We start from the raw sequence: 25,346 nt of genomic DNA on the forward strand, positions 1-25,346 counted from the left end.
GCCTATTTTGAATGATTTTCTTTCTTTCTGTATAGACAGGAGTAGGCTAATTAGGCCATATCATTTTGGCAATTTAATTCAATTTACTTTAGGGAAAGCTTAGCTTCCCCTAGCCTTATGGATGAACCGCCTATGCATGCATATTCAAAACAGAACCGCACGTAACCTCGCTATTGCAGTGCAGGCTACGGATTTTGATACTGTTCCATTAATTCCATTCCAGCCATTACTATGAGCCAGTCCCCCTAAAGCTCCTCCCACCAGCCTCCACTTTCCCACACAAATGTTAGTAGGCTATATGTAAAGACCAGATGAAATGAAGAATAGTCTGAATAATTATCAAGTGCTTGTCAAATTGTGAATGAAGGAATGAAGTGTGAACAGCCTGTGCAAAAGACAGAGCAGAGCTCATGCTTTTCAAAGCTATAAAATTGGACTGTATTTTAGACACAGCCAGATCAACAGTTGGGGCAATAGGATACGTAATAGTATCATCCGCATAAATATAAAGTTGACCATTTTTAATAGATTGGTGTTTATATAAATAGTGAAGAGAACAGGTCCCAAAATCAACCCCTGTGGTACACCTTTATGTACTTCAAGAAAATCAGACTTTACCCCATCCATCACGATGGCCTGAGTTCTGTCACTAAGATAATCATTAAAACCAAGAACAGCCGTCAGAGCTCAGGCCTATCGAGGACCACTTATTCAGTAAAAGAGCATGATCAACAGTATCGAAAGCTTTTGACAGGTCCACAAACAAAGAAGCACATTTAATTTGAGTTATCCAGAATATCTGGATTTGTCTGCATAGCCCAGATCCTGATGTAATCCAGTTTAGGAAATGAGCTCCTAATGTTCAGATGCATCAACACAAGACCTTTACGAGTCACATGGAAACTCCAACTCAAACAAGCTATGTTCAATAGGCGGTTGCAGGCCCTGTCTGATGGTTGATATTGATATAGTTGGTACGGCTATAAGATTACATAGAACTGCACCATTTGGTCTATCCCCATTAGTAATAGAGGAAGGAGAAGAAATTGGAATTACTTTTCCAAGGTCAGCACCATAGGCCCTGAGTCCGCAGCCAATGTCAATATGAATAACTCTCAGAGTAACCAATGATGGAATGTTATAAACTAATTTACATGGGCTTCGGTTGCTATTGTGCAACAGCCCAAGCCCTCTACATGATTTGAAAACCCGAGGGGGTATTCAACTTTATGGAATTCACATTTGAACTAAAAGCACTGGGTGAGCAAACCACAGTGGGTTCCTCTTTTGAGCTAACAATAGCAGATCTAAGAGTGGAGTTCAGCTGACAACACCCCTGGCAGTATAGACAACAGTACGACAATAACGCTTAGAGAGGATGGGAGGTATTACCGAAACGGGGCTTGGTCTGTTTCTGAGTCAACAACTTAACGCAGCCTTGAAATATGAAGAGAGGGTCCAGGCTCCTAGGTATGTAGGCTATGCTTAGAAGCCAGGAGATGCTAAATGTCTTTCTGTTAATTAACAGTCAATTACCGTGAGACCGGCAGTTATTTGCATGACAATCAACGGCTGACAAAATGTGGGCTCTGCACTTGGCATGGTGAGGAGGTGAGAAGAAGGTGAGGAGGACGCCCGTCTATCTTTCCTCTCGTCTCTTTTCCTCTCACCTCCTCTCTTTCGCTTCCCACTCCTCTGTCAGATCCCTAATTTCCTTATTCAAGTGTCGGAATCCCTCAGATCCTTCTCCCGATCCGGTTGCGTTTGGCCCAACCCAACGTGCTTCACTTTGTTTTGTGGGATTTGTGGGTGTTTCGTTTAGGCCTGTGTAATTATGAGCTGAGTGTCTGAGGCTGTGTGTGTGTGTGTGTGTGTGTGTGTGTGTGTGTGTGTGTGTGTGTGTGTGTGTGTGTGTGTGTGTGTGTGTGTGTGTTGTGTGTGTGTGTGTGTGTGTGTGTGTGTGTGTGTGTGTGTGTGTGTGTGTGTGTGTGTGTGTGTGTGTGTGTGTGTGTGTGTGTGTGTGTGTGTGTGTGTGTGTGTGTGCCGCCTGCCTTCATGGTTGCCCCACATCCCGCGTCACCACAGCCTGGTCTGTGTGTGACAAACACCAAACACTGGGCCCAGCCCTTAGGCCACCCTCTCCTGGGTTAGTCTGTTTGTACACCTGGCACCAAATACATACATCTTCTACCATGGACAATACCACCACCTCACCCTCTCCCCCTATACAGTCTGTAAGGCCACCAGCTAGCCACCGGCTAGTGTTTGGCTAGTTGTCTCACCAAATGACCCTCTGTTTTGCTTGTACACAACCAGCGGCCCAACTGCCACCCCCGCTCTATTGAAAAGAAACTGGGCTCAGCTGTGACACTATCAGTCGCTGTCAGCCTCAGTGTCCACTGTGTGTGTTTTGAGTGGGCTCTGCCGATTCACTGGCAGCACTGTGAGTATAAACCTGTCAACAAGTTTAGGATTTACTGTATGGACAGGACTGCTGTCAAACAAGCTCCCCCATCTCATCTCATCTCCTACTCTTCAGGCAGGTATATGGATCTATCTCAAACCAACCTTGTGACGCTCCTCCTCTTCAGTATGTTTGGTTAGTGTGGTTTACAGTTGACATGGAGATGGGCTGCCGAATGGCATCTGACAAACTGGGGTTTCCACTAAAACCTTCTCTTCTAATTTTTCCACTTTTTTACTGTTGTTCAATTATTTTTATTTAAATGTATTTGGGTTCATCCTTATATTCTAAATCAACTGATATGGCAGCTTAATGACTTCAATCATTTTTTACCATTGGGATAACATTGTGCAACCAGTAAGAGTAGTAACACCAATGAGACATGTTTGGTTATTGAGGAATCGGTTAAATGGAGGCCACAGATGCTCAAATCTAAGGTCTTTAATCATTTACTAAAGTGAAATGATTAAAACAATTCTCACAATGTTATATTCCTTCATTTAAATTGAGTAACACCAAGTCGCACGTTGGATTTAGACATACAGTGCATTTGGAAAGTATTCAAACCCCTTTACTTTTTCCATATTTTGTTACGTTATAGCCTTATTCTAAAATTGATTAAATAGTCCCCCCCCCTCATCAATCTAATCAAAATACCCCATAATGACAAAGCAAAAACTGTTTTTTAGAAAATCTTGTAAATTCATTAACTATAAAGAACAGAAAACCTTATTTACATAAGGATTCAGACCCTTTGCTTGAGAAAAAATATTCTCTGGTCTGATAGAAACAAGATTGAACTATTTGTTCTGAATGCCAAGGGTCACATCAAGAGGAAACCTGGCACCATCCCAATGGTGAAGCATGGTGGTGGCAGCATCGTGCTGTGAGGATGTATTTCAGCAGCAGGGCCTGGGAGACTAAGTACAGAGAGAGATCCTTGATGAAAACCTGCTCCAGAGTGCTCGGGACATGAGACTGGGGTGAAGGTTCACCTTCCAACAGGACAACGACCCTAAGCACACAGCCAAGACAGCACAGGAGTGGCTTCAAGACAAGTCTCTGAATGTCCTAGAGTGGCCCAGCCAGAGCCCGGACTTGAACCCGATCGATCATCTCTAGAGAGACCTGAAAATAGCTGTGTAGCGACGCTCCCCATCCAATCTGATAGAGCCTAAGAAGATCTGCAGAGAAGAATGGGAGAAATAGAGGTTTTAGAGTAGACTCGAGGCTGTGGTCGCTGCCAAAGGTGCTTCAACAAAGTACTGAGTAAAGGGTCTGAATACTTACGTAAATGTTTGATATTTGCAAACATTTCTTACACACAGTTTTTGCTTTGTCATGATGGGGTATTGTGTGTAGATTGACGAGGAAAACAAACAATTTTATCCGTTTTAGAATAAGGCTGTAACGTAACAAAATGTGGAAAAGGTTAAGGGGTCTAAATACTTTCCGAATGCACTGTACCAAATTATCAATGGAATCCTCAAGGTTATGACATACTAAAAGGGTGTGATTAGCTAATACTTTTCTTTAGTGCAGGCCCCTCCCCCGATAACAGCTTGCCAATGAAGGGAATGCTCAAGGTCCTTGTATATCTTTGTAATGAGTCATTTTCAATGCGGAAACACTATTGACATACAACTGATGGACAGACATTATACAAGTTAAAAAAATATGTATTTTAATAGTCTTCTTTGTTTTTATTGATTTACACAATATATGAAATACTTTCCAGAGTTCAAAACAAAAGACAGATATGGCTAAATCCCCAAAACATGCCACTACAACTCTAGACATAACTACTGGGACATGCCAATTTGCTTCGCATAAGTACTTTAAACAATGCATAGACTTTATGTTTTGCAGTATAACGGATGTTTTATCATTAATAGACAGTTCAATATCAACAAAAACATGTATAATGCTTAACTATTTGTCATTTTAAAGTGTTTTTCATGGGCACAAATGCCACCGCAAATCAAGAACGACCTGGCTACTCAACCACTGCTGTCACATGGGCCTCTATTAGCAGTGTCACGATACAGTCTATAATGACCAATGCAGACGAACAGACGAACCTGAATTGAGCTGACTCCAACCGAAAATAAATCAAATTGAATCTCATCAGATTGATTCAAATCGAGTTACAGTGCAAACTCAACTCAGCCTAGAGTCTGCTCTTCTGCATACGCTTTGTTACATGGACACAAGCTGTGTTCCGTTCCCCCCCCTCTCCCGTCCTTCCTCCCCTCCCATCCCTAAAGTCTGCAAAACACTACAGTGAATACTGTAGTATACTGTAGTATTTATAGTTAACTATAGTATACATACTGTAATAAAATAAATCTGTAGTATATACTATAGTAATTAACTTTGTGTTTTTACAGATTGTAGTATACTGTAGTATTTACTCTAGTGTAATGTGGACTGTAGTACAGTGCATTCAGAAATTATTCACACCACTTTACTTTTTCAACATTTTGTTGTGATACAGCCTGAATTTAAAATGTATTTAGAGTGGCCTACAAACAATACCCCATAATGTCAAAGTGGAATTATGTTTTCAAAATGTTTACAGGCATGCATGGCTTGAGCAGAAATATCTCGAGTCAATAAATATTCAACCCCTGTGTTATGGAAAGCCTAAATAAGTTCAGGAGTAAACATTTGCTTAACAAGTCACATAATAAGTTGCATGGACTCAGTCTGTGTGCAATAATAGGTGTAGCCCTTTCCTGTAGTCAAATTATCTAGTGGCCTCATAAGTGGAATGCTATTAATATACATTATACCAAAAAACATGACAAAATTTTTGTGTTTCTATGTCAAACAGTTTTGGTATATTTCAGTCTTCTGTGATGCATATAATGTTTAATATTGGGATGCAAACTCAAAGTTGAATGCATTTCAACTCTATATCTGAAATGGTTCAGGTGTCTTCTTTTTTTAAGCCCATAACGGTTGACGAGGAGGAGTAGTAGGACGGATCGGAGGACGAATGCACAGCGAAGTATGTGTCCATCATGTATTTTAATAGGAATGGATACAAAAATACAAAAAAAACAAGATAATCAAAAATGAAAACCGAAAACAGTCCCGAATGGTGCAAACACTGAAAACGGAAACAATCACCCACAACTCAAAAGTGAAACCAGGCTACCTAAGTATGGTTCTCAATCAGGGACAACGATTGACAGCTGCCTCTGATTGAGAGCCATACCAGGCCAAACACAGAAATCCCAAAACATAGAAAAAGGAACATAGACAACCCACGCAACTCATGCCCTGACCATACTAAAACAAAGACATAACAAAAGAACTAAGGTCAGAACGTGACACCCATAACCATGTGCGTGAGGTGTATGCTTTTGTGGTATTTACTGTAGTGTTTTGTCAAACATTACTGTAGTATTTACTATTGTGTTTTTGTTTAAATCTCTTTGACATAGTAGTGGAGGCCTTTTTATTGAAGAAATCTACTGGAGAAATACTAAAAGAACGAATGTTCCATAACCTGTAGGTAGGACTGGGGTTGCAACAGATGGTGCAGAGCTTCTGTTCTGAACTATAACCTGTAGGGAACAGATTGTATGGTCTATACTTGTTGCAGACTGTTGTGTTTGTGCTGAAATTATTGCAGAAGTTACTACAGTGTTTTTTATGCGAATAATGCTGTAGTATTTTCTGTAGTATTCCACAGTACCCTACACAATTATACAGTAAGTACTTTACATTATCAGTGGATACTACATTGTGTTGTATAGTATACAACAGTTTACTACAGAATTCTATAGTAAGTATTGTAGTATAGTCAAAGCCCAGACCTCAATCCAATTGAGAATCTGAGGTATGACTTAAAGATTGCTGTACACCAGCGGAACACATTCAACTTGAAGGAGCTGGAGCAGTTTTGCCTTGAAGAATGGGCAAAAATCCCAGTGACGAAATGTGCCAAGCTTATAGAGGCATACTCCAAGACACTTGCAGCTATAATTGCTTGCACACTCAAGTTGCACACTCAAGTTTTCTGTTTGTTTCACAATAAAAAAATATTTAGCATCTTCAAAGTCGGTAGGTATGTTCTGTAAATTGGGTGATTCAAACCACCAAAAAATATATTTGAATTGCAAGTTGTAAGGCAACAAAATAGGAAAAATGCCAAGGGGGTTGAATACTTTCGTAAGCCACTGTATAGTAAACTGTAGTATTCCTTCACGTGGGTCTCTCCCTTGAGGTTACAAATGATTTGAATTGCATCCAAAGCAAGCAAGCAGAAATGCAAATTCAGATTACACCCCCCTCAACACAGACAGAAACGCACACGCACATACAAACACAAACACATTCTCATACACACACTCAAATTCTCACTCTAAAAATTCTCACTGTATTGCCCTCCATATCTAACTAACACACATACACACGCAGAAACACACTAGCATACACAAACAAACATTCACCGTATCAAAAACACACACACGGCTGGGGTCATGATGGCCCTGTACGTGCACCTGATGAGGATGGTCAGGTGGTATACAGGGAAGAGAGGTAAGCAGCTCTAACACACAATTCCAAGCACTGTACAGTCTCCTAATAATATTATTATTGTTTATTTACCTTGGCAAGTCAGTTAAGAACAAATTCTTATTTTCAATGATGGCCTAGGAAAAGTGGGTTAACTGCCTGTTCAGGGGCAGAACAACAGATTTGTACCTTGTCAGCTTGGGGGTTTGAACTTGCAACCTTCCGGTTACTAGTCCAACGCTCTAACCACTAGGCTACCCTGCTGCCCCTGCTGTTGTTGTTATTTTAATTATTATTATTATATTCTTATTAACTCTATTGTCCTGACCACCTGTTCAAAAAAACAGCTCACCAATATAAGATACAGCATGATACAGTTCTATTTCATACACAGGTTGGTAGCTGCAGAGCCCTACCAGGACATTGACAGTATGTACAGTAAGTAAGTGAATGAGGAAAGAGAGTGAGTTTGGTTTGCTAAGGCTCAAGTGTCTTTCTCTGTCAGTGTTCCTCTAATCCAGCCCAGACGCAGTCAGGTTTATGCTCCAGCTCCCATCCCAGTCATTCCACCGGTGCAGGCCCTAAATGGATTACACACCTAGTTTCTGCTGTATAATCTCTCTGCCAGGTCACAGGATAAAGGGGCCCATTCACACGCAGTTCACACACAGATTGGAACCCATGCTGCAGTGGTACATGCGCACTGGAAGCAACAGCCCAGACCGCTAGACCCCCCCTAGGCCACTCACGCACGCACACACACACACGCGCACGCACACACACACATATCCACAGCTCCTTTCCCAGCCGTGCAGAGCCTGAGCCAGTCATGGAGGGATGCTAATCTGTTAGCGCTTGGCTGTTCTGCATGGGTTCAGGTGTTGGCGTTTGTGGGTAGCAGTTCTGCGGTCGCTAACCCTGTTCCGCAGCTTAGCTCAGACTGACATGACAGAAAGCTATGCCTGAGGGGGGAGGAGTAGGGTGGCAGGATCCATCTCCAGCGAACAATGGGGGTTTATTGAAGAGTAGGGAGGGGGAGGGAGGTAGGGACGGTGGACAGGAGGGAGAAGGGGGAGGGTGAAAGTCCCGATTGACATATCAGAAGTGAGAAAGTGTTTGTTTAGGGCTGCTGTATCAGTCGCTGCTGCTTGATCGTTGTTGTGAGCTGTTGATAACTCAAGAGGAGTCAGAGGATCTGAGCACAGACAAAAAGAAAACCCTGCACACAGCTATTCTCAGGGTATAGGAAACCCCTTCAACACAGATAATATGTGCTTGCACACTCTTTCTATTACCTTGTCTTGTGTCATGTTTCTCAATTGCATACTGTACAGAATTGAATTGTATACTTCAATCCACAATTTCAAATGGTATTTTCTGTCAGGGAAGGGTTACCCCAGCAGGCATTGCTGTGAAGAGAGGAGGAAGGGGTTAACGGTAGAGCTGGCCCTTTATCTGAAGAGGTCCTGCCTGCCTGACTGGCTGTGCTACTACATGAGTAATGCTGAGCCATGGTGCCATGACACTGTGACAACCACAGAGGGGCGGGAGGGAGGGATAGGAAGCAGAAGGATGAAAGGGGACTGTGTGGGTAGAGAACAAATATAGACGAGGCGAGGGGGAAGGGGGATTTGGATCAAGCGAAGAAACCCAAATTGAGAAATGGAGGGTAGAGGAGAGAAATGGATGGTGATAGGAAGAGAGAAGGCTCAGCAGTTGTGCCTGCCAGCAGCTCATTACAGAGTGTCACCGGAGTATTGCATCAGTGCTACAGGGACGCTCACATTGCAGGATGACATCACCTTATACCGGCTCGGCTCTGCTGCGGACAGGAGCTCCAAACACACCGTCTGTCTGCCACCCCAGAGAGAGAAAAAGAGAGCGATAGAGAAAGAGGGTTTGGGGCAGATGAGAAGGATAAAGGTGAGGAACAAGGGTGCAGACTAAAGATAGAGGGAAAGAGAGAACAGGGGGGAGAGATTTGGGTTGTCGAAAGGGTGGGGGTGGAGTGTAGCGGGGGTACTGCCTTGCCCGGACTGCTTTCGCTCTCTCTCTCTCCCTGCTTGGCACTGTAACTGGCTGATGCACTAACAGAGATGGAGGTGAGAGAGAGGAGGGGGGTCGACTCATTCTACTCCACTGCGTTATTAACACTTTGGTGCCGGGGTCTAGTTTTTGGGGAAGAGCTGCATACGCCATGCATGCCTAACAGGAGACTCGCCGTACGGTTCTCTGGTCGTTGCGTTTGGGCAAAGACCTATTCAGCCAGTACCGGGAACTGAGGCTGGGTTTTCGCACTGAATTAGAGCAATGCCTGGAAACTTCCAGACGGTGCAGCTAATTGGTTAGCTCGTGTTAGTGCACACATGACTCCTAGCTGGCTGGCTGGCTGCTGCAGATTTCTCCCACAGTGAGTGTCAGTAGGACAGACAGACTGGACAGGCAGCTTTTTTGACAATCAGGCTCGAATCTGTTAGGTCTGAAATGCATCAAAGAATCAAAAGATACAACGTAATGTTTTCTTTAACCTCTAAGCCGTCTATAGCCCATAAGAACACATTGAGTAATACATTCATAAATGTCAAAAAATAAATAAATCATAAGGAATAAGGTTTTGAAGTGTCTTCCCTATATCTAGGGTACATAAGAAAGCTAATTTTGTTTTTTTAGTACATATATTTAACCCCTTATTTTTGTTGGCACAAAACTACCACCATACTTCCATTCATTTGTATGGGTTACCTTCAGATGAGTCCCATGACACTTGTGGGTGTCGTAGAGCAAAACAGAGAACATTGTGTTCGTTAGAGTCACCCCATTCCACAGTGGGGTCATATTAGTTTATAGGCCAAAGCGTTCGGATGCTACAGACGTTTTCGTGAGATGACCAATTTGTGGGATGTCTTATGGTCTGAGATGCAGCCCATGCAAAAAACAGATATCTCTATCTTAAACTAACTGATTTTTATTGAGATTTTTTTTTTTAAATGTTGCTTAGATTGACTCTTAAGGATCCAATGAAATATCATATTCTCGATCATAAACATTATGACTTCCTCTATTCTTAATCATAATCTGCTTGGACTGTATTTGAACCCTCTGTCCCATATTGTAGGTCAGAAATATTCTGTAGGGGGGGTTCATGGCCTTTGCTGAGGCAGATATCTGATGAGACAGACTCAACATGCATGATGATGTCAGAGTCAGATTGACACTCATATTTTAGTTCGTTCATACGCTTCTGTGGTTCTCCAGAGAGGACATTATATACACTGAGTGTTTTATGTCCAATAGAGTGTTTTATGTCCAATAGAGTGTTTTATGTCCATATGGTGATGTGGCTCCATACGGGGAGTGCTTCTTCACCATATACACTGACTGTATTAAACATTAGGAACACCTTCTCTATCCATGACATAGACTGACCAGGTGAATCCAGGTGATAGCTAGGATCCCTTATTGATGTCACCTGTTAAATCCAATTCAATCAGTGTAGATGAAGGGGAAGAGACAGGTTAAAGAATAATTTTTAAGCCTTGAGACAATTGAGACATGGATTGTGTATGTCTGCCATTCAGAGGGTGAATTGGCAAGACAAAATATTTAAGTGCCTTTGAACAGAGTATGGTACTAGGTGCCAGGCGCACCTGTTTGAGTGTGTCAAGAACTGCAACACTGCCGGGTTTTTCCACACTCAACAGTTTCCTGTGTGTATCAAGAGTGGCCCACCACCCAAAGGACGTCTAGCCAATTTGACACAACTGTGGGAATCGTTGGAGTCAACGTGGGCCAACATCCCTGTGGAACGCTTTCGACACCTTGTAGTGTCTACACCCCGACGAATTGGGGCTGTTCTAGGGGCAAAAGGGAGTGGAGGGAAGAGAAACGGGGAGTGGGGTAACAACTCCAAAATTAGGAAGGTGTTCCTAATGTTTTGTACACTCAGTGTACATACAGGCAGTATGGCACTCTCCACATGATCCCTGCAGCTAGCAGCCCATGGACGCTGTTACTGCTGCTGCTCTGACATACGGTACACACAAATGGGCCGAACAGGCATACACGCACATACACACACACAAACACACACTATTAGGTAACCCTGAATCCTGTATGGCTTATGCAACTATTTTATATAATATTGTATATTACTGCAGAGGGAGACCGAAAGAGAGAGAGAGAGAGAGAGAGAGAGAGAGAGAGAGAGGGAGAGAATCTAATGATGTCTGTAAAAAATAAAGGGATAATCATCAAACCCTTACAGTGGAGGGAAAGGGAACAGGGAGCACAATTATTCCTGCCTTTGGATTTGGACACTGTAATATTATCACAACTTTCAGACATAATATATGCAAGACCGCCACAGCGTCTTATGCAACAGTTCCCTTTCTGTGTGTGCTCTGGCTCCCCTGCTCTAGAAAGGTCTATGTTTAGCGCGGGACTATGGAACAGCCTATTCGTGTCTACAGTTAAACTGCACTTTCCACTCTACTTATTACAGTTACAGACAAAATATGAAAGCGCTAAGGGCAATGGATAATCAGCACAGAAATAGCACCGTCAGAATGATGTGTCATGTGGCAAGCAGACTGCGGTCACATCAGTGTGCAGTGAAAATGCTTCCCCCCTTCCATCTCTATGCATGGGAGCGGTTTCCAAATCCTCAAGGCAATCATGTACCTTTCAAACTTCAACAACCCAACTTAAAAGTCTGACTTTTTTTTGTTCCATTTTTTTGGAGGGGGATTGGGCATTGGTTAGCTTGGTTTTGCACTGTAGCCAGGCAGATTAGGACCTCTCTCACGGCTGCTTATGCCTGCCGTATGGCTTTGAGCCGCACAATGCACAATCTACTGGGTTTTAACACAACGCACATACACTGTACACACACACACACTCGCACAGAGCAGTGGAATCACTGTTGACGACATACGCTGGGGACTTTGACAGGCAGAGCTGCTGTACCTAACTGGAGTGTCTTTCTGTAACACTGATCTGTTGCAGCACATGCACACTGAGACAGGGGCCATGAAACCATGCGTAGAAATCAGGGCTGAAAATCTGCTAACACACACACACACACACACACACACACATACAGATAGACAAAGTTTCTAAATGTGATTTGGTCCCATAGGCACCCAGTTAATCTCTGTCAGTCTGGACCTCCCTTTTTGGCATTTTAGCTTTTGTGTACAAAACCGGGGGGAAAAAAACAGATAAATTCATTTAAATGATTACGTTAAAAGGTTAGAAGAGTTCCAGTCTTGCGTAGATGTTGTATTTCAGACACAGCTACTGTGCATCCACTGATATGTCAAGACGAGATTAAAACTTGTTTACTGAACTCTATAGTCCTAAAGAAGGCCTACGTTTTAAATTGTTTATTAAAACATACCTTTATTTAAGACCTTTTGGAATAACTCTCTTATTAGATGCTGCATCGTCACATTACAGCGCTTCACTAGGCGCTGCTGCGTCTACAGAAGTAACAAACCAACACCTGAGTCCCAGAGGTCATCTGTGGTTACACAAACACACACACACACACACACACACACACACACACACACACACACACACACACACACACACACACACACACACACACACACACACACACACACACACCACCTGTGTAGCAGATGCTTGAGAGAAGCCAGAATCACAGGATGGCAAATACACATCCCTGACTGACACTCCTAACAAATGATCTCAGAAGAATTAGTTGTGGCAGGGAGGAGGCAAAGAGGGGTAGTTCTCACACACACACACACACACTTATTCATACTGCTGCTGGTGATTATTATAAATACAGTATGCAAATGCCGGTGTGATGCCTCTCCCGTCTATTATTCATGAGATTCAGAGGGACCCCGTACTGATGCATAGATAAAACACAGCAGATTATTCTAGTTTCCCAGGGCTCTATCTCCTGTGGATCACCATGCAGGGCAGAGGCAGTTCCTGTGTCATTGTTACCCTTTCATCTGTCCAGCCTGGCCTGTGTGGCACCACCCCACCACAGATAGAGACAGTGTCAATTAAAACACTTTGACATACTTGACAGAGAGGGGCTGTGTGTCCGGCATTAGCCATCTGGGGTGGGGAACTGGGGACTCCCCCACACACACACACACACACACACACACACACACACACACACACACACACACACACACACACACACACACACACACGCCAATCAGCCCCACCCCCCATGTTGTACCATATGTATAACATAGTGTGTGTTTTGTGTCTGGCCATGAGTTGTGGTCATGCTCAGAAAACAATTACTAGATATGTTAGTGTCACTTTTCTCTCCTCTTGTGGCCTGCATCCCTTTGTCCCTCATAGTACTGTTTGACCCAATCAGCAATTCACTTCCTGCATCCCTGCGATGTTCATTGGCCGGGAGGGTATACCAGGTTGCAAAAAATGTAAATACAAAACTTCAATCTCCGGCAACAGAGTTGAAGTAAAGTCATTTCCTATTGGTTCCCAACACTGGAGTCTGCGTACTGCCTAGTTCTTAGCCTCTGGAAAGTAGATGGGAGCATACCAATGTGTTTGTGTGAAAGGGGGCCAGTAAAATGATGCCACTAGATACTTGAAAATTACTGACATGATATATAAACCAGTGAACAGCAAAATATGTTCATATACATATACAACCGTCCGTATGTTATAACAATGTTGTCTGTGAATATAGCGCAGAGAAAGCGCAAACCCATTTTCGATGCGTCATTATTAGAAACGGCTGTCACCCGTGTGTCCGATTGTGGTGGTATCGCCGAGATGATGTGAACGGTTCCCTAGGCGCCGTCAGTGTTCTTAAAATGAAGACTACTGCTCAGTCCCCGAAGAACGGACTGGATGGTAGAGCTGGTATCTACTTTCAGCTCTGTAGGACTGTTAGATCATTTTATAGGCCTTTGGAAGAGTGAAGTTGTATGTCTGAGCAGTGAAGCCTGGTGCTTTTAGAGAAGAACTCATCGTATTTATTGTCTGAAGCAGGGATTCAGATCAACAGAGACTGTTTTATTTGAACTGTCCTATATACAGTACATTGCAGTATCAAATCAGTCAAGTGTTGTATACGTTTTTTCGTTGTTCACCTGTGATCCTTTTTTTTAAATATCCATTTGGAGAAGGACAAGTGTCATTCGCAAGTGAAATAAAGACAATGTACAATACAGTTTGGACTACGGAAAAAGAAGACAATGATTGGAGAGACGTGATGATGCCATATTCCACAGAATTAATATTTTACATTGAAATGGACCAACCACCTCCAGGTAGGCCACTAAAACTATTGGATAGTCATTGTGTGGTAGAGTAATGTATCATATTCGTAGATGCGGGGGTCATATGGATTGAATGGTGAAAACTTTGAGAAGAACGCGTTACCAGAAAAACCTGCCTGTCTAGATAGCGAGCCTATTAATTAAGGGAACTTCGTTGTTGTTTAATTTTGCAGTAGTTATTACAGATGCGCAAGTAGTACACAAGCATCCAGAAATATGCGTTATAGTTCTCTATTCCGTTCGCTGTAACATCGCTACATTGTCAACGTCCAGTCGCGTTGCTACTGTTGCAAGTGCAACGGTGATGACGATCCTTTAGCATCTTTAAAAAATAAAATAATGTATCAGATGCGTTGTTTAGTTTGTAACAATTTTGTCAAAAAAAAGAAATGACGAGTCTATCGGAGTGACATCACATGAACAGCAGATTGATACAGGCTACCGTGTATCCTGCAATAATCCCTTCCGTTTTAATAAACATTTCACGCGCATATGGACATTATTCATTGAACCAATGAACTTTATTTGTCGCTATCATACAAATGGACGACCTCAGTATAGTTATTTAGTCGGCTGCATATTCATTCGTTTTTCTTTAGTCATTCATTCATTCATTCATTTAGCACGAAGGCCATCACTTTTGTCAGTTTGCTTTGTTCTTTTATAGCAGTCTATTCAATATGTATTCATGCCGTTCATACCTAAACTCTACTTTACCGTGTTTTACCATCAATATAATATTCTGGTTCTCCAAAATAGTTAAAGGTGTTCAGTCCTGTGAAGCATAGGTTGTGGGGGAGGGGAAAGAGATCTGAAAAGATTGCGTTACAAGTCAATGAAGTAAAAAACCCTCTGTTTCATCTATATCAACGTTGCTCCAGGCACAGATGTCATGCATAATATCTGCGCATGATTCTGACCGACTGTCATATAGGATGTTTAACTCTATTTGAGTCATTTCTTGGCATTTTGTGCAAGTGTCATTCGACTCCCATCCCCCTTCCCCCTCTTCTTGAATTAATACCGCAGATGTAGGACGCTCAGCGGATGGAGCAGGGGATGCTTTTGAATTGCACGGAATATATTTTGCCGGTAGCTCTTTCTCCCCCCTGTCCCATGCCCTTGATAGGACGATTTTAGAATATTGGCACCTTCTGAAGTGGACTGTTACAGTATCCAGTTCTGCGTGTACAGCAACCCTCTCCATTGTCATCCGGGGCAAGTGGGATGATATCGCTTGAGAAAAGGGGGCTTTATGTCGGTGGTGGAGGGGGGAGGGGGCATTCTCCTATAGCCTATGTGTAGTCCATTTCCATTTATATGTGCTGTCAATGCAATGGCTTTGCGATTCACAAGGGTTTCACGCATTCACTATGAGGTCATGCATAGGCTGGGAACCGATAGAGAGACCGTTTTAAGATGGCATTTAGATATATAGCCTCGAGCTGACTATAGTCCAGCTTCACTTCTGCAATGCAACTCAACTATAGGCCTACTCTAAAAGACATAGCCTACAGTATAGGCTACAACGCTACTGTCAAATGAACTAACAAGTGAGTCAGTACCCAATGGGCAATAGCTGGTTTTAAAGACATCCGGTTTTTTAAATGTATTTTTACAAACCAAAATATGATGTATTTTACTGACCAACATAAGACCAATCGGTCATAATTGTGACCACTATATTATGTGCTTTATTATGTACTGATCATAGTTAAGACCTCATCATAACCTGGTAATGACCACCTGACTACAGCTTATTACCTACTGTAAAAAGTATTGCAGGGGAAAAAGTTGTATGTTAAAAACATTGTTCATTACATTAATGTTTGTTTCCATAGCTACCAGTTAAGGTTACATCTGTAGCATATTCTTACATTTGAACAATTTTTAGCACATCTGCATACAGTCCTTGTTTCATAATCCAAGACATTACACGCATAGAAAGACTAGGACAGAGTATATAAAGGCCCGTTTAAAAAAAAAATGTATTAATGATTAATTAGTGGTGTAATGGGGTAGATCCTCATCAAGGACTGGGCACAGGAGTCGATCTGGCGCGTAGTGGCCCTCTTGAAGAGTGGTGTGACGGGTCAGCTCTGCGGTGAAGAGAATCAGCGCATTACAACTGTATCAATCTGAGATTATAAAATAACTACATTCCTGAAGAAACTGTGTGGTCCTAGTTGAAAAAGTTTGTGGCAGTTATAGCTTAGATGTCTTTTTTTTTTAAGAGCAACTTGCTCATATACATACTTTGCGTCCTCATCCACTCCGACGTCAATGGCATATTTTAGAACTTCAACCTCCTGACTTTTCTGGCTTTTCATTGCACTTACGGTAAGCTTAAAAAGAGAAGAAAATAAATGAATGATATGCATAATGTGGGCACGCAGGACACGACATAACAGTAACGCACAGTAAAATATCTTTAACAGTCAGAATCTACAAAAAATGTCTCATTGTCTATGCCAAATGTCTCCACTGCTCACATTTACTTACCAATTACAATGGAGCACACGAGTGGTGTCAAGGGCATGTTTTCTCCTCTGTCCCTTCATATTGAAGTGGGACATTAACTAAATCTCAAACATTTTAAGAAAGAGGATATCAAAAATGTGACTAGTTGGACGTTTTTTTTTTTACTCATCTCTAAATGTTAAAGTTTTGCTTAATATTCAAACAACATTTTTTAAACACACCACTCCATAATCCTGAGGACGTTGTCCCAGACAGAAGTTCCCAAAATTGAGGACTGCTTGGCAGTCTTAAAAAAAGAAAGGTACATGCAAAAATCGAGGTATGTATAGAGAGACAATAAAATATTATGTTTTTCTAAAGTTATGTTGGTATGTCATATCATTCCTGCAACAAACATAGTTAGAAATTGCTGTCATTGGCAAATCTCTTTCCTTTCTTCTTTAGCTGGGATGTGGCAGAATAGGTCACTGGTAACGAAGTAGGTGGCCAAGGACTGCTGTAGAGGCCATGCATCAGGTCATTGACATGTTTCAGGAACTGTAAAGACAGAGACAAATCAATATTAACCATTATGATCAGTAACCTAGCTACCACAGAAGGCCTAAGGTCTTCAGTAAGTTAGACTTAGCCTAGCAAGTACATTGACTATGTTGCCCCCCAGCAATCTGGCAGTTAGGCAGACAGACGGGGAGGCAGAGAGAGACAGCGAAACATAGGCTATTTACAGGCTGGATAACTCCTGTATTCCTTCCCTTTGTTCCCTCTTCCATCCTTCCATCCAATCTAGAAGATTCCTACAAAAAAAGAGAATCAAGAATTGAAAAAGACAGTTGCGGTGTAACGTTAGAATGAGTGTTGAGGGGTATATTGAGGCAAAATATATCGTATTGTCAAATACAAAATACACAAAAATACATGGATCCCTGATGAATCAAGAAACATGTTGACATGACAATGTTTTCTAAAGTTGTGATCATCTCTCACTCTCTCTTACGCAAACACACATTTACTGTCATTAACTAAACAGATATCAAAATGTAAACTTTAGCTAGCTAGCTACAACAGGTAAAAATTTAAACTTACCATGTCCATGGAGGATTAGCCAGAGCGCTAATGTTAGCCAGCTAGCAAAACTGTAGATGATGTTTTTCTCCCCAACAAACCGCTGCATTCCTTACAAAAGTTAAACATGAATGCAGGAGAACAGGGACTACCTGGTCAAATCTTTTGGAAGTTGTATGTGTACATTTCGAGAAACTGTCGTTGTTTTCCAGCTGTGTTGTTGTGTAGCCTACCGGGCATGTGAAGGCTCAAGCAAGCAGGCTGCTTGCGCACAGAGATTTATTTCTGTGCGCGAGGCACAGATTCCAATCCAAGTTTTAGTTGGAACTGATATGCCTACCTCCTTATTAGCTACTGAAATAAAAAATAAATGAGTGCACCATTATGGTATACCCCTTTCCTGGAGTCAAATGACCAAATCGCCCTCTAGTGGCCTCATGGGTGGAATTGTATTAATATTTTTCATAATTTTATAATTCTTATTTTATTTATATATTTTTTATGCTAAAAATCTGGTGTTTCTGTGTCAAACGGTTTTCTTAAATTTCAGTCTTCTGGGATGTATATAAACTGTAATATTGGTATGCAAATTAAGAATTGAGGACATTTACACTCAAAATCTGACATGGTACAGGTGTCTTCTTTTTTAAAGCCCATAACCATGTGTGTGAGGTGTATACTTTTGTTTCAAAGTAGATTTGTTTTAAGACTACCAAGAAACACTCTGTGTGACCCTGAGTTAGCCCATTGGAGTAAATTGCTTAAAACAGTTAGGGGAAAATATAATTGTAATATTTTCAGGGTTAATTTCAGGTGCAATAATTTGATTAATTATTGATGGAAATAAATGGGATAAGAATAGGGTTTTGTAAATCCTGATGGATTGCAGTAGAATATTGAACTAAAAGATATACAGTGACAAGAAAAAGTACATGTACCCTTTGGAAATACCTGGATTTCTGCATAAAAGATCTTCATCTAGGTGACAGAAATAGAAAAACACAGTCTGCTTAAACTAATAACACACAAACAATTATACAATGTCAGGTCTTTATCGAACACACCGTGTAAACATTCAAAGTGCAGGGTGGGAAAAGTATGTGAACTAGAGGTCGACCGATTATGATTTTTTTCAACGCCGATGCCGATTATTGGAGGACCAAAAAAGCCGATACCGATAGTTCCTTGCTCAGAACATGAGAACATATGAAAGCTGGTGGTTCCTTTTAACATGAGTCTTCAATATTCCCAGGTAAGAAGTTTTAGGTTGTAGTTATTATAGGACTATTTCCCTCTATACCATTTGTATTTCATTAACCTTTGACTATTGGATGTTCTTATAGGCACTTTAGTATTGCCAGTGTAACAGTATAGCTTCCGTCCCTCTCCTCACTCCTCCCTGGGATCGAACCAGCAACACAACGACAACAGCCACCACATCGAAGCAGCGTTACCCATGCAGAGCAAGGGGAACAACCACCCCAAGGCTCAGAGTGAGTGAAGTTTGAAACGCTATTAGCGCACGCTAACTAGACAGCCATTTCACTTCGGTTACACCAGCCTCATCTCGGGAGTTGATAGGTTTAAAGTCATAAACAGCACAATGCTTGACGCACAACAAAGAGCTGCTGGCAAAATGCACGAAAGTGCTGTTTGAATGAATGTTTACGCGCCTGCTTCTGCCTACCACTGCTCAGTCAGATACTTAGATACTTGTATGCTCAGTCAGATTATATGCAACACAGGACACACTAGATAATATCTAGTAATATCATCAACCATGTGTAGTTAACTAGTGATTATGACTGATTGTTTTTAATGAGATAAGTTTAATGCTAGCTAGCAACTTACCTTGGCTTACTGCATTCGCGTAACAGGCAGTCTCCTTGTGGAGTGGAACGAGAGAGAGGCAGGTCGTTATTGCGTTGGACTAGTTAACTGTAAGGTTGCAAGATTGGATCCCCCGAGCTGACAAGGTGAAAATCTGGTAACCCACCGTTCCTAGGCTGTCATTGAAAATAAGAATGTGTTCTTAACTGACTTGCCTAGTTAAATAAAGATGAAATAAAGGTGAAAAAAAAATTTGGCGCCCAAAAATACCGATTTCCGATTGTTATGAAAATTTGAAATCGGCCCCAATTAATCGGCCATTCCGATTAATCGGTTGACCTCTAATGTGAACCCTTGTATTTAATAACTGGTTGGCCATTTTTTGTCAGCAATAACCTCAACCAAACGTGTTCTGTAGTTGGATTAGACCCGCACAACGGTCTGGAGGAATTTTGGACCATTCCTCTTTACAAAACTGTTTCAGTTCAGCAATATTCTTGGGATGTCTGGTGTGAACTGCCCTTCTTGTAGTCTTACCACAGCATTGCAATTGCGTTGAGGTCAGGACACTGACTGGGCCACTCTAGAAGACATATTGTCTTCTTTTGAAGCCATTCTGTTGTTAATTTACTTCTGTGTTTTGGGTTGTTGTCCTGTTGCATCACCCGACTTCTGTTGAGCTTCAATTGGTGGACAGATACCCTAACATTCTCCTGCAAAATGTCTTGATATACTTGGGAATTCATTTTCTGTTGACGATAGCAAGCTGTACAGGCCCTGAGGCAGCAAAGCAGCCCCAAAACATGATGCTTCCTCCACCATACATGACAGTTGGGATGAGGTTTTGATGTTGGTGTTCTGTGCCTTTTTTCTCCACACATAGTGTTGTGTGTTCCTACCAAACAACTCAACTGTAGTTTCATCTATCCACATAATATGTTGCCAGTAGCGCTGTGGAACATCCAGGTGCACTTTTGCAAACTTCAGACGTGCAGCAATGGGTTTTTTTGGACAGCAGTCGCTTCTTCCGTGGTGCCCTCCCATGAACACCATTCTTGTTTAGTGTTTTACATATCGCAGCCTCGTCAACAGAGAGGTTAGCATGTTCCAGAGATTTCTGTAAGTCTTTAGCTGACACTCTAGGATTCTTCTTAACCTCTTTGAGCAGTCTGCGCTGTGCTCTTGCAGTCATCTTTGCAGGGCGACCACTCCTAGGGAGAGTAGCAACAGTGCTGAACTTTCTCGATTTAAAGACAATTTGTCTTACCGTGGACTGATGGACATCGAGGCTTTTAGAGATACTTTTGTAACCCTTTCCAGCTTTAAGCAAGTCAACAATTCTTAATCTTAGGTCTTCTGAGATCTCTTTTGTTTGAGGCATGGTTCACATCAGGCAATGCTTCTTGTGAATAGCAAACTCACATTTTGTGAGTTTTTTATAGAGCAAGGCAGCTATTACCAACATCTCCAATCTCGCCTCATAGATTGAACTCCAGGTTAGCTGACTACTGACTCAAATGAGCTTTTGGAGAAGTCATTAGTCTAGGGGTTAACATACTTTTTCTAACCTACACTGTGAATGTGTAAATGATGTATTCAATCTAGACAAGAAAAATACAATCATTTGTTTGTTATTAGTTTAAGCACACTATGTTTGTTTATTGTTGTGACTTAGATGAAGATCAGATCAAATTTGATGACCAATTTATACAGAAATCCAGGTAATTTCAAAGGGTTCACATACTTTTCTTTTTGAATTTACAAGAAAATCTACTGAAGTGGAACTTTGTCCTTGTGTTTCTTGGCCAGTTACATCGTTTTGTTCACATGCTAGGTTGTTTTTCAATGATGTTAGTTTAAGTTTGCTGCAACTGTCTGCTGTTAGGAAGACATCTCAGTCAAGATTTTTTTCATTACAGCCAAGTGAGTGTCTAAATTACCACGGTAACGGCCCATCCCTTAAAGGGCTAGCTGACATTTTTTGTCTCACCTAATGTTTGCACTTGATCGAGCATGGATTGCTACCAAAAACTTTTGTTCATGAACTTTTAGTCATTGTTCTCCTAGATTTATTTGTGTGCTTCTGCATTTCTACTTAGGAGCACATCATTTAATCCTTGTAAAAAATGTCAGCATAGAGCCCTGAACTATAATAATAAATAAGACAAATCACTCCGCATTTTGTAGCAGGAGAGGACTTTGTTGATTGTTGATGTTCATTTGCGAAACTATTTATCTGTTTTTGTTATTGTATCGAAATTATTTATTTTAACAAACATTGGTTAAAAGACGCAGGTCACTAATTAAATTCAATTAATCAATATAGTCCAAAACTTCTTACTACGAATACATTTCTTGTTTTTGAAACATTAGAAAGCATACTTTTTGTCATTTTTTATAATTTTTGTTGTTGTAATTTTTGGTTAATTATAAAGAAAAAAAATTGGGCTGGTAAAAAATGTGAGTGGCTGGTAGATTTAAAAAAAATCTACTACAGTGGCTGGTTGACCAAAAAGTACATTTCCCACCCTGGACATTGTGAAAAAGACGTTTTAATCAAGTTGTGATCTGGTTATATGACGTTCCAACCAGAAAAAAATATCTTGATCATGTTGTATGCACACTGGGTTGGCTCTCTATCTATGAAAAGATAACAGTAATACTACCATGCATGTATAATGGTGATAGTAACGCTGTGCATCTTATGCATGTAAACCCAGATGTATGAGCCAGTTGGCAAACAGCCAAAATGTCACACTAATCATGTTGCCAGATCTGTTTCAAAACAACAATGTCTAAACGTGTCCTGGTGTTGGAAACACAATCACCATCTCCTGCTGTGATTAACCTGTCAATGGTTGATGGTTGTGTTTTATGTGTGCTGGTGTCGCTACAGAGTGATAACAACCAACATCAGTTGTATTACATGATCACCAATGTTAGCAAGCTTCTTCCATTGAGCCAGGGATTGTCAGTGGAGACATTGAATGAAACAACCGGTAGCTTTGATATAAACAATAGGTTTCAAAGGGAAATATGCACTGTGTTGTGTGTTTGGCTTTTACGTAACATCTCCTGGGCTATCGAGAAAGGACCCTAGCTGCGTTACCCCAGGCAGGCGGTAGGTGTATAGAGTGGCGGATAGCGGCGGTGTGTCTCGGGGAGGTGGAAGAATATAGCCCCGCTCTTCTTCTCTACTCCTCCTCTTCTCTCCCCAGGGGGTATGAGCTCACCAGTGTGTGATCCGACCGCATATTAATCTCGTCTTCCACTCAGTGCCAGCTCACAGCTCGGCCCCTACAGAACACATACGCAATGTTTTTGGTTGCCTGTCTGGGCTTTTCTCTCTTCTTGTGTACTCCTGTTTTTAGATGTTATTTCGGCATGGGATTCACTTTGTGGGATCCTGTGGGGGGGGGTCTAATCCCTGGGCCCAGCAGAGAAAGAGAAATAGAGAGAAGGCAAGAGAGAAACTGGGGTGGAGAAAGAGAGCGACAGAGAAGGGATGAGCGTTGTGCAGATGTTCATTGATATATTTCTTACAGTGGAATTGAAATGTGAGAGGCTCTGTGACAGTTAGAATGTAACGCCGGGGGCCAGCTCCGTGTGTGTGTCTTTGTGTCCGTTGCCGTGGGTGATTAGCACAGGTGGAGTGCTGCCCCAGGGGAGGGCTGACCTCGGTTCCCAATGGCAACACGACTACTCCCCTCCCATTGTGTGTGTTGTGTGTGTGTGTGTGTAAGGTGCAGTGATGGGGTGTGGGTTTGCAGGGTAGCACTAGAATTGGGTAGCTTCTTCATTGAATGGAAAATCACCAGTACATTTCTGTCCCCTGCTGCTGGAATGATGCTATATGGGGCAATGACATAAGTCACTTACAGAAGTGAGTCACGGCAGACAGACAAGGCTGTGTTGGTTCTGGTGATTCTTCCTCTACACATTGAAACACACTTTAGAACCATTATCTTACTCTTTATTCTCTGTCGCTGTCTCTCTCTTTGGCCATGTCTCAACTTGACAGTTCATGCAGCTTTAGTATTCTGACCCTAGATTTATGATCATGGAACTCCGAACGTGTCGCGCATCTACACCTACATTTCAATGTAGATATTGTGTCCAACAGTGTGCCTGGATTCCCCTTTCCCGCACTACATTCAATTGCCAGTGTGTGCATTCTACAAACGGTGGAATAGGCTAAATATAATAATAACAACACAACAACTGATGGCGGTAGCTAACTAGCCAGCTAACTTCTGTAGCTAGCCAGCAAGCTAGCAAGCAAGGTTAAAGGGATTGCAAATGGGTTAGCATAACTCTAGACCCCCCCCCCCAAAAAAATGTTTTCCTTCGAAATACTAGCTAGCTGGCTAACATTTATGAGTCCAGCAAACACGTTCCTCACGCGCTAGGAAGTCGTTTCCTCCAATGTCACAATGAAAAGGTGCCTCTCGGACCTAAAACACACCTTTTCTGGAGACTTGTGGGAGGAGTACTGATGGCATCTGCCACTGTATGCGCTTTCGGTAGCCTGGTTGCTTTCAGAAATCTGCACCCAATGCATCCCTGACCACATCAGCGAAGTGGTCAGCCAGATCTGAACACAATCTGACCACAAAGTGACTTTTGTGCATCTCGACCCGTCTTCGTATTCTGACAGCAGAAGCTGCATGTAAGTGTCAAGTGTAGACACAACCTTTCGGTCTCATTCTGTCTGCCGTGGAGAGATGCAGCAGGGCTAAGGATTCATAATGTGTCTTAAGCAAACATGGCAACTTTCCCTCTCTTCCCAATCTCCCCCCCCCCCTCTTTTTCTCTCTCTTTCTGCCTTCTATTCTATTCTGAGATTCATGTTGGACACATGTTAGGCTGGGAAGAGCCCCAGAACACATACATCTGTTAAGTATAAACATTTTTCTTCCATCTCTCTCTCCCTCCCAAATCTCTTTCTTTCACTCTATTCTCCTTCTGTCTCCCTGACTCTGTTTTGCTCTCCCTTTCTCTCCTCACATGTATAAATAGTACTAGAGTTCGAAGTGTTCAGCTTGGTCAGGCCTGACTTGTGGAAACTGGGCTGAGAGCAGAATGTGCCTGTCTTTTCCCATTCAGACACAGCTTTGGCCACAGGGTGTGTGTGTGTGTGGGAGGGGGGGTATACATAAACATAAAAATGACATTGGGATCCTTAACTCCCAAACCGATCACAAAACATTATTTCCCGCGTTTTGGCCTAACTGGATGATGGGCTATAAAGGTATGTGGAAAGTTGTGTAATTTAAATAAAACAAGAGAGGGAGAGGTGAACTTTAGGTGAATTTGCGAGGCATGCAAGACAGATTACCAAGATGCGCGCCATGTTTTTTTCTACCCTGCGCTCTCCTCTCTCTCCCTCGCACTGCCCCCCTGGGGGCGTATTCATTACACCGATTATGATGCAAAACGTTTGTTAAACGGAAGCAAATGGAATGAAACGGGGAGGAACCTACCTGAATTTGTCCAATCGAAACGTTTCGATTCGCAACTGTTTGGACTAATGATTACACCCCTTCTCTTTCTCTTCGCTAACGATGTTAGTGTGTTCAGTCTTCGGTCTGTTGCGTGTAGAATATTCTAGCCTATTCATTGATGGTAGGTCCTGCTTTTCTAAAGTTCCGAGATATTGTAAGCCAAGAAATTGC

At 42.0% G+C, this 25,346-nt stretch overlaps 1 protein-coding gene across 2 annotated transcripts in view; it reads left to right on the forward strand.

Moving 5' to 3' along the window:
• LOC112250872 (phosphatidylinositol 3-kinase regulatory subunit gamma) overlaps window positions 1–25,346 on the forward strand; it is a 293,219-nt gene that overhangs the window by 236,823 nt on the left and 31,050 nt on the right. Inside the window, exon 1 of one of the 2 annotated variants that reach the window (XM_042321585.1) lies at window positions 13,823–14,289. The exons of the other annotated variant lie outside the window; for it this stretch is intronic. Coding sequence (XP_042177519.1) covers window positions 14,178–14,289 — 112 coding nt within the window. The 5' untranslated portion in view covers window positions 13,823–14,177. Of the gene's footprint in view, window positions 1–13,822; window positions 14,290–25,346 lie in introns of those variants that run through there. 2 annotated transcript variants of the gene reach the window in all.

The sequence above is a fragment of the Oncorhynchus tshawytscha genome, linkage group LG01 (assembly GCF_018296145.1).
Source record: "Oncorhynchus tshawytscha isolate Ot180627B linkage group LG01, Otsh_v2.0, whole genome shotgun sequence".
NCBI lineage: Eukaryota > Metazoa > Chordata > Actinopteri > Salmoniformes > Salmonidae > Oncorhynchus > Oncorhynchus tshawytscha.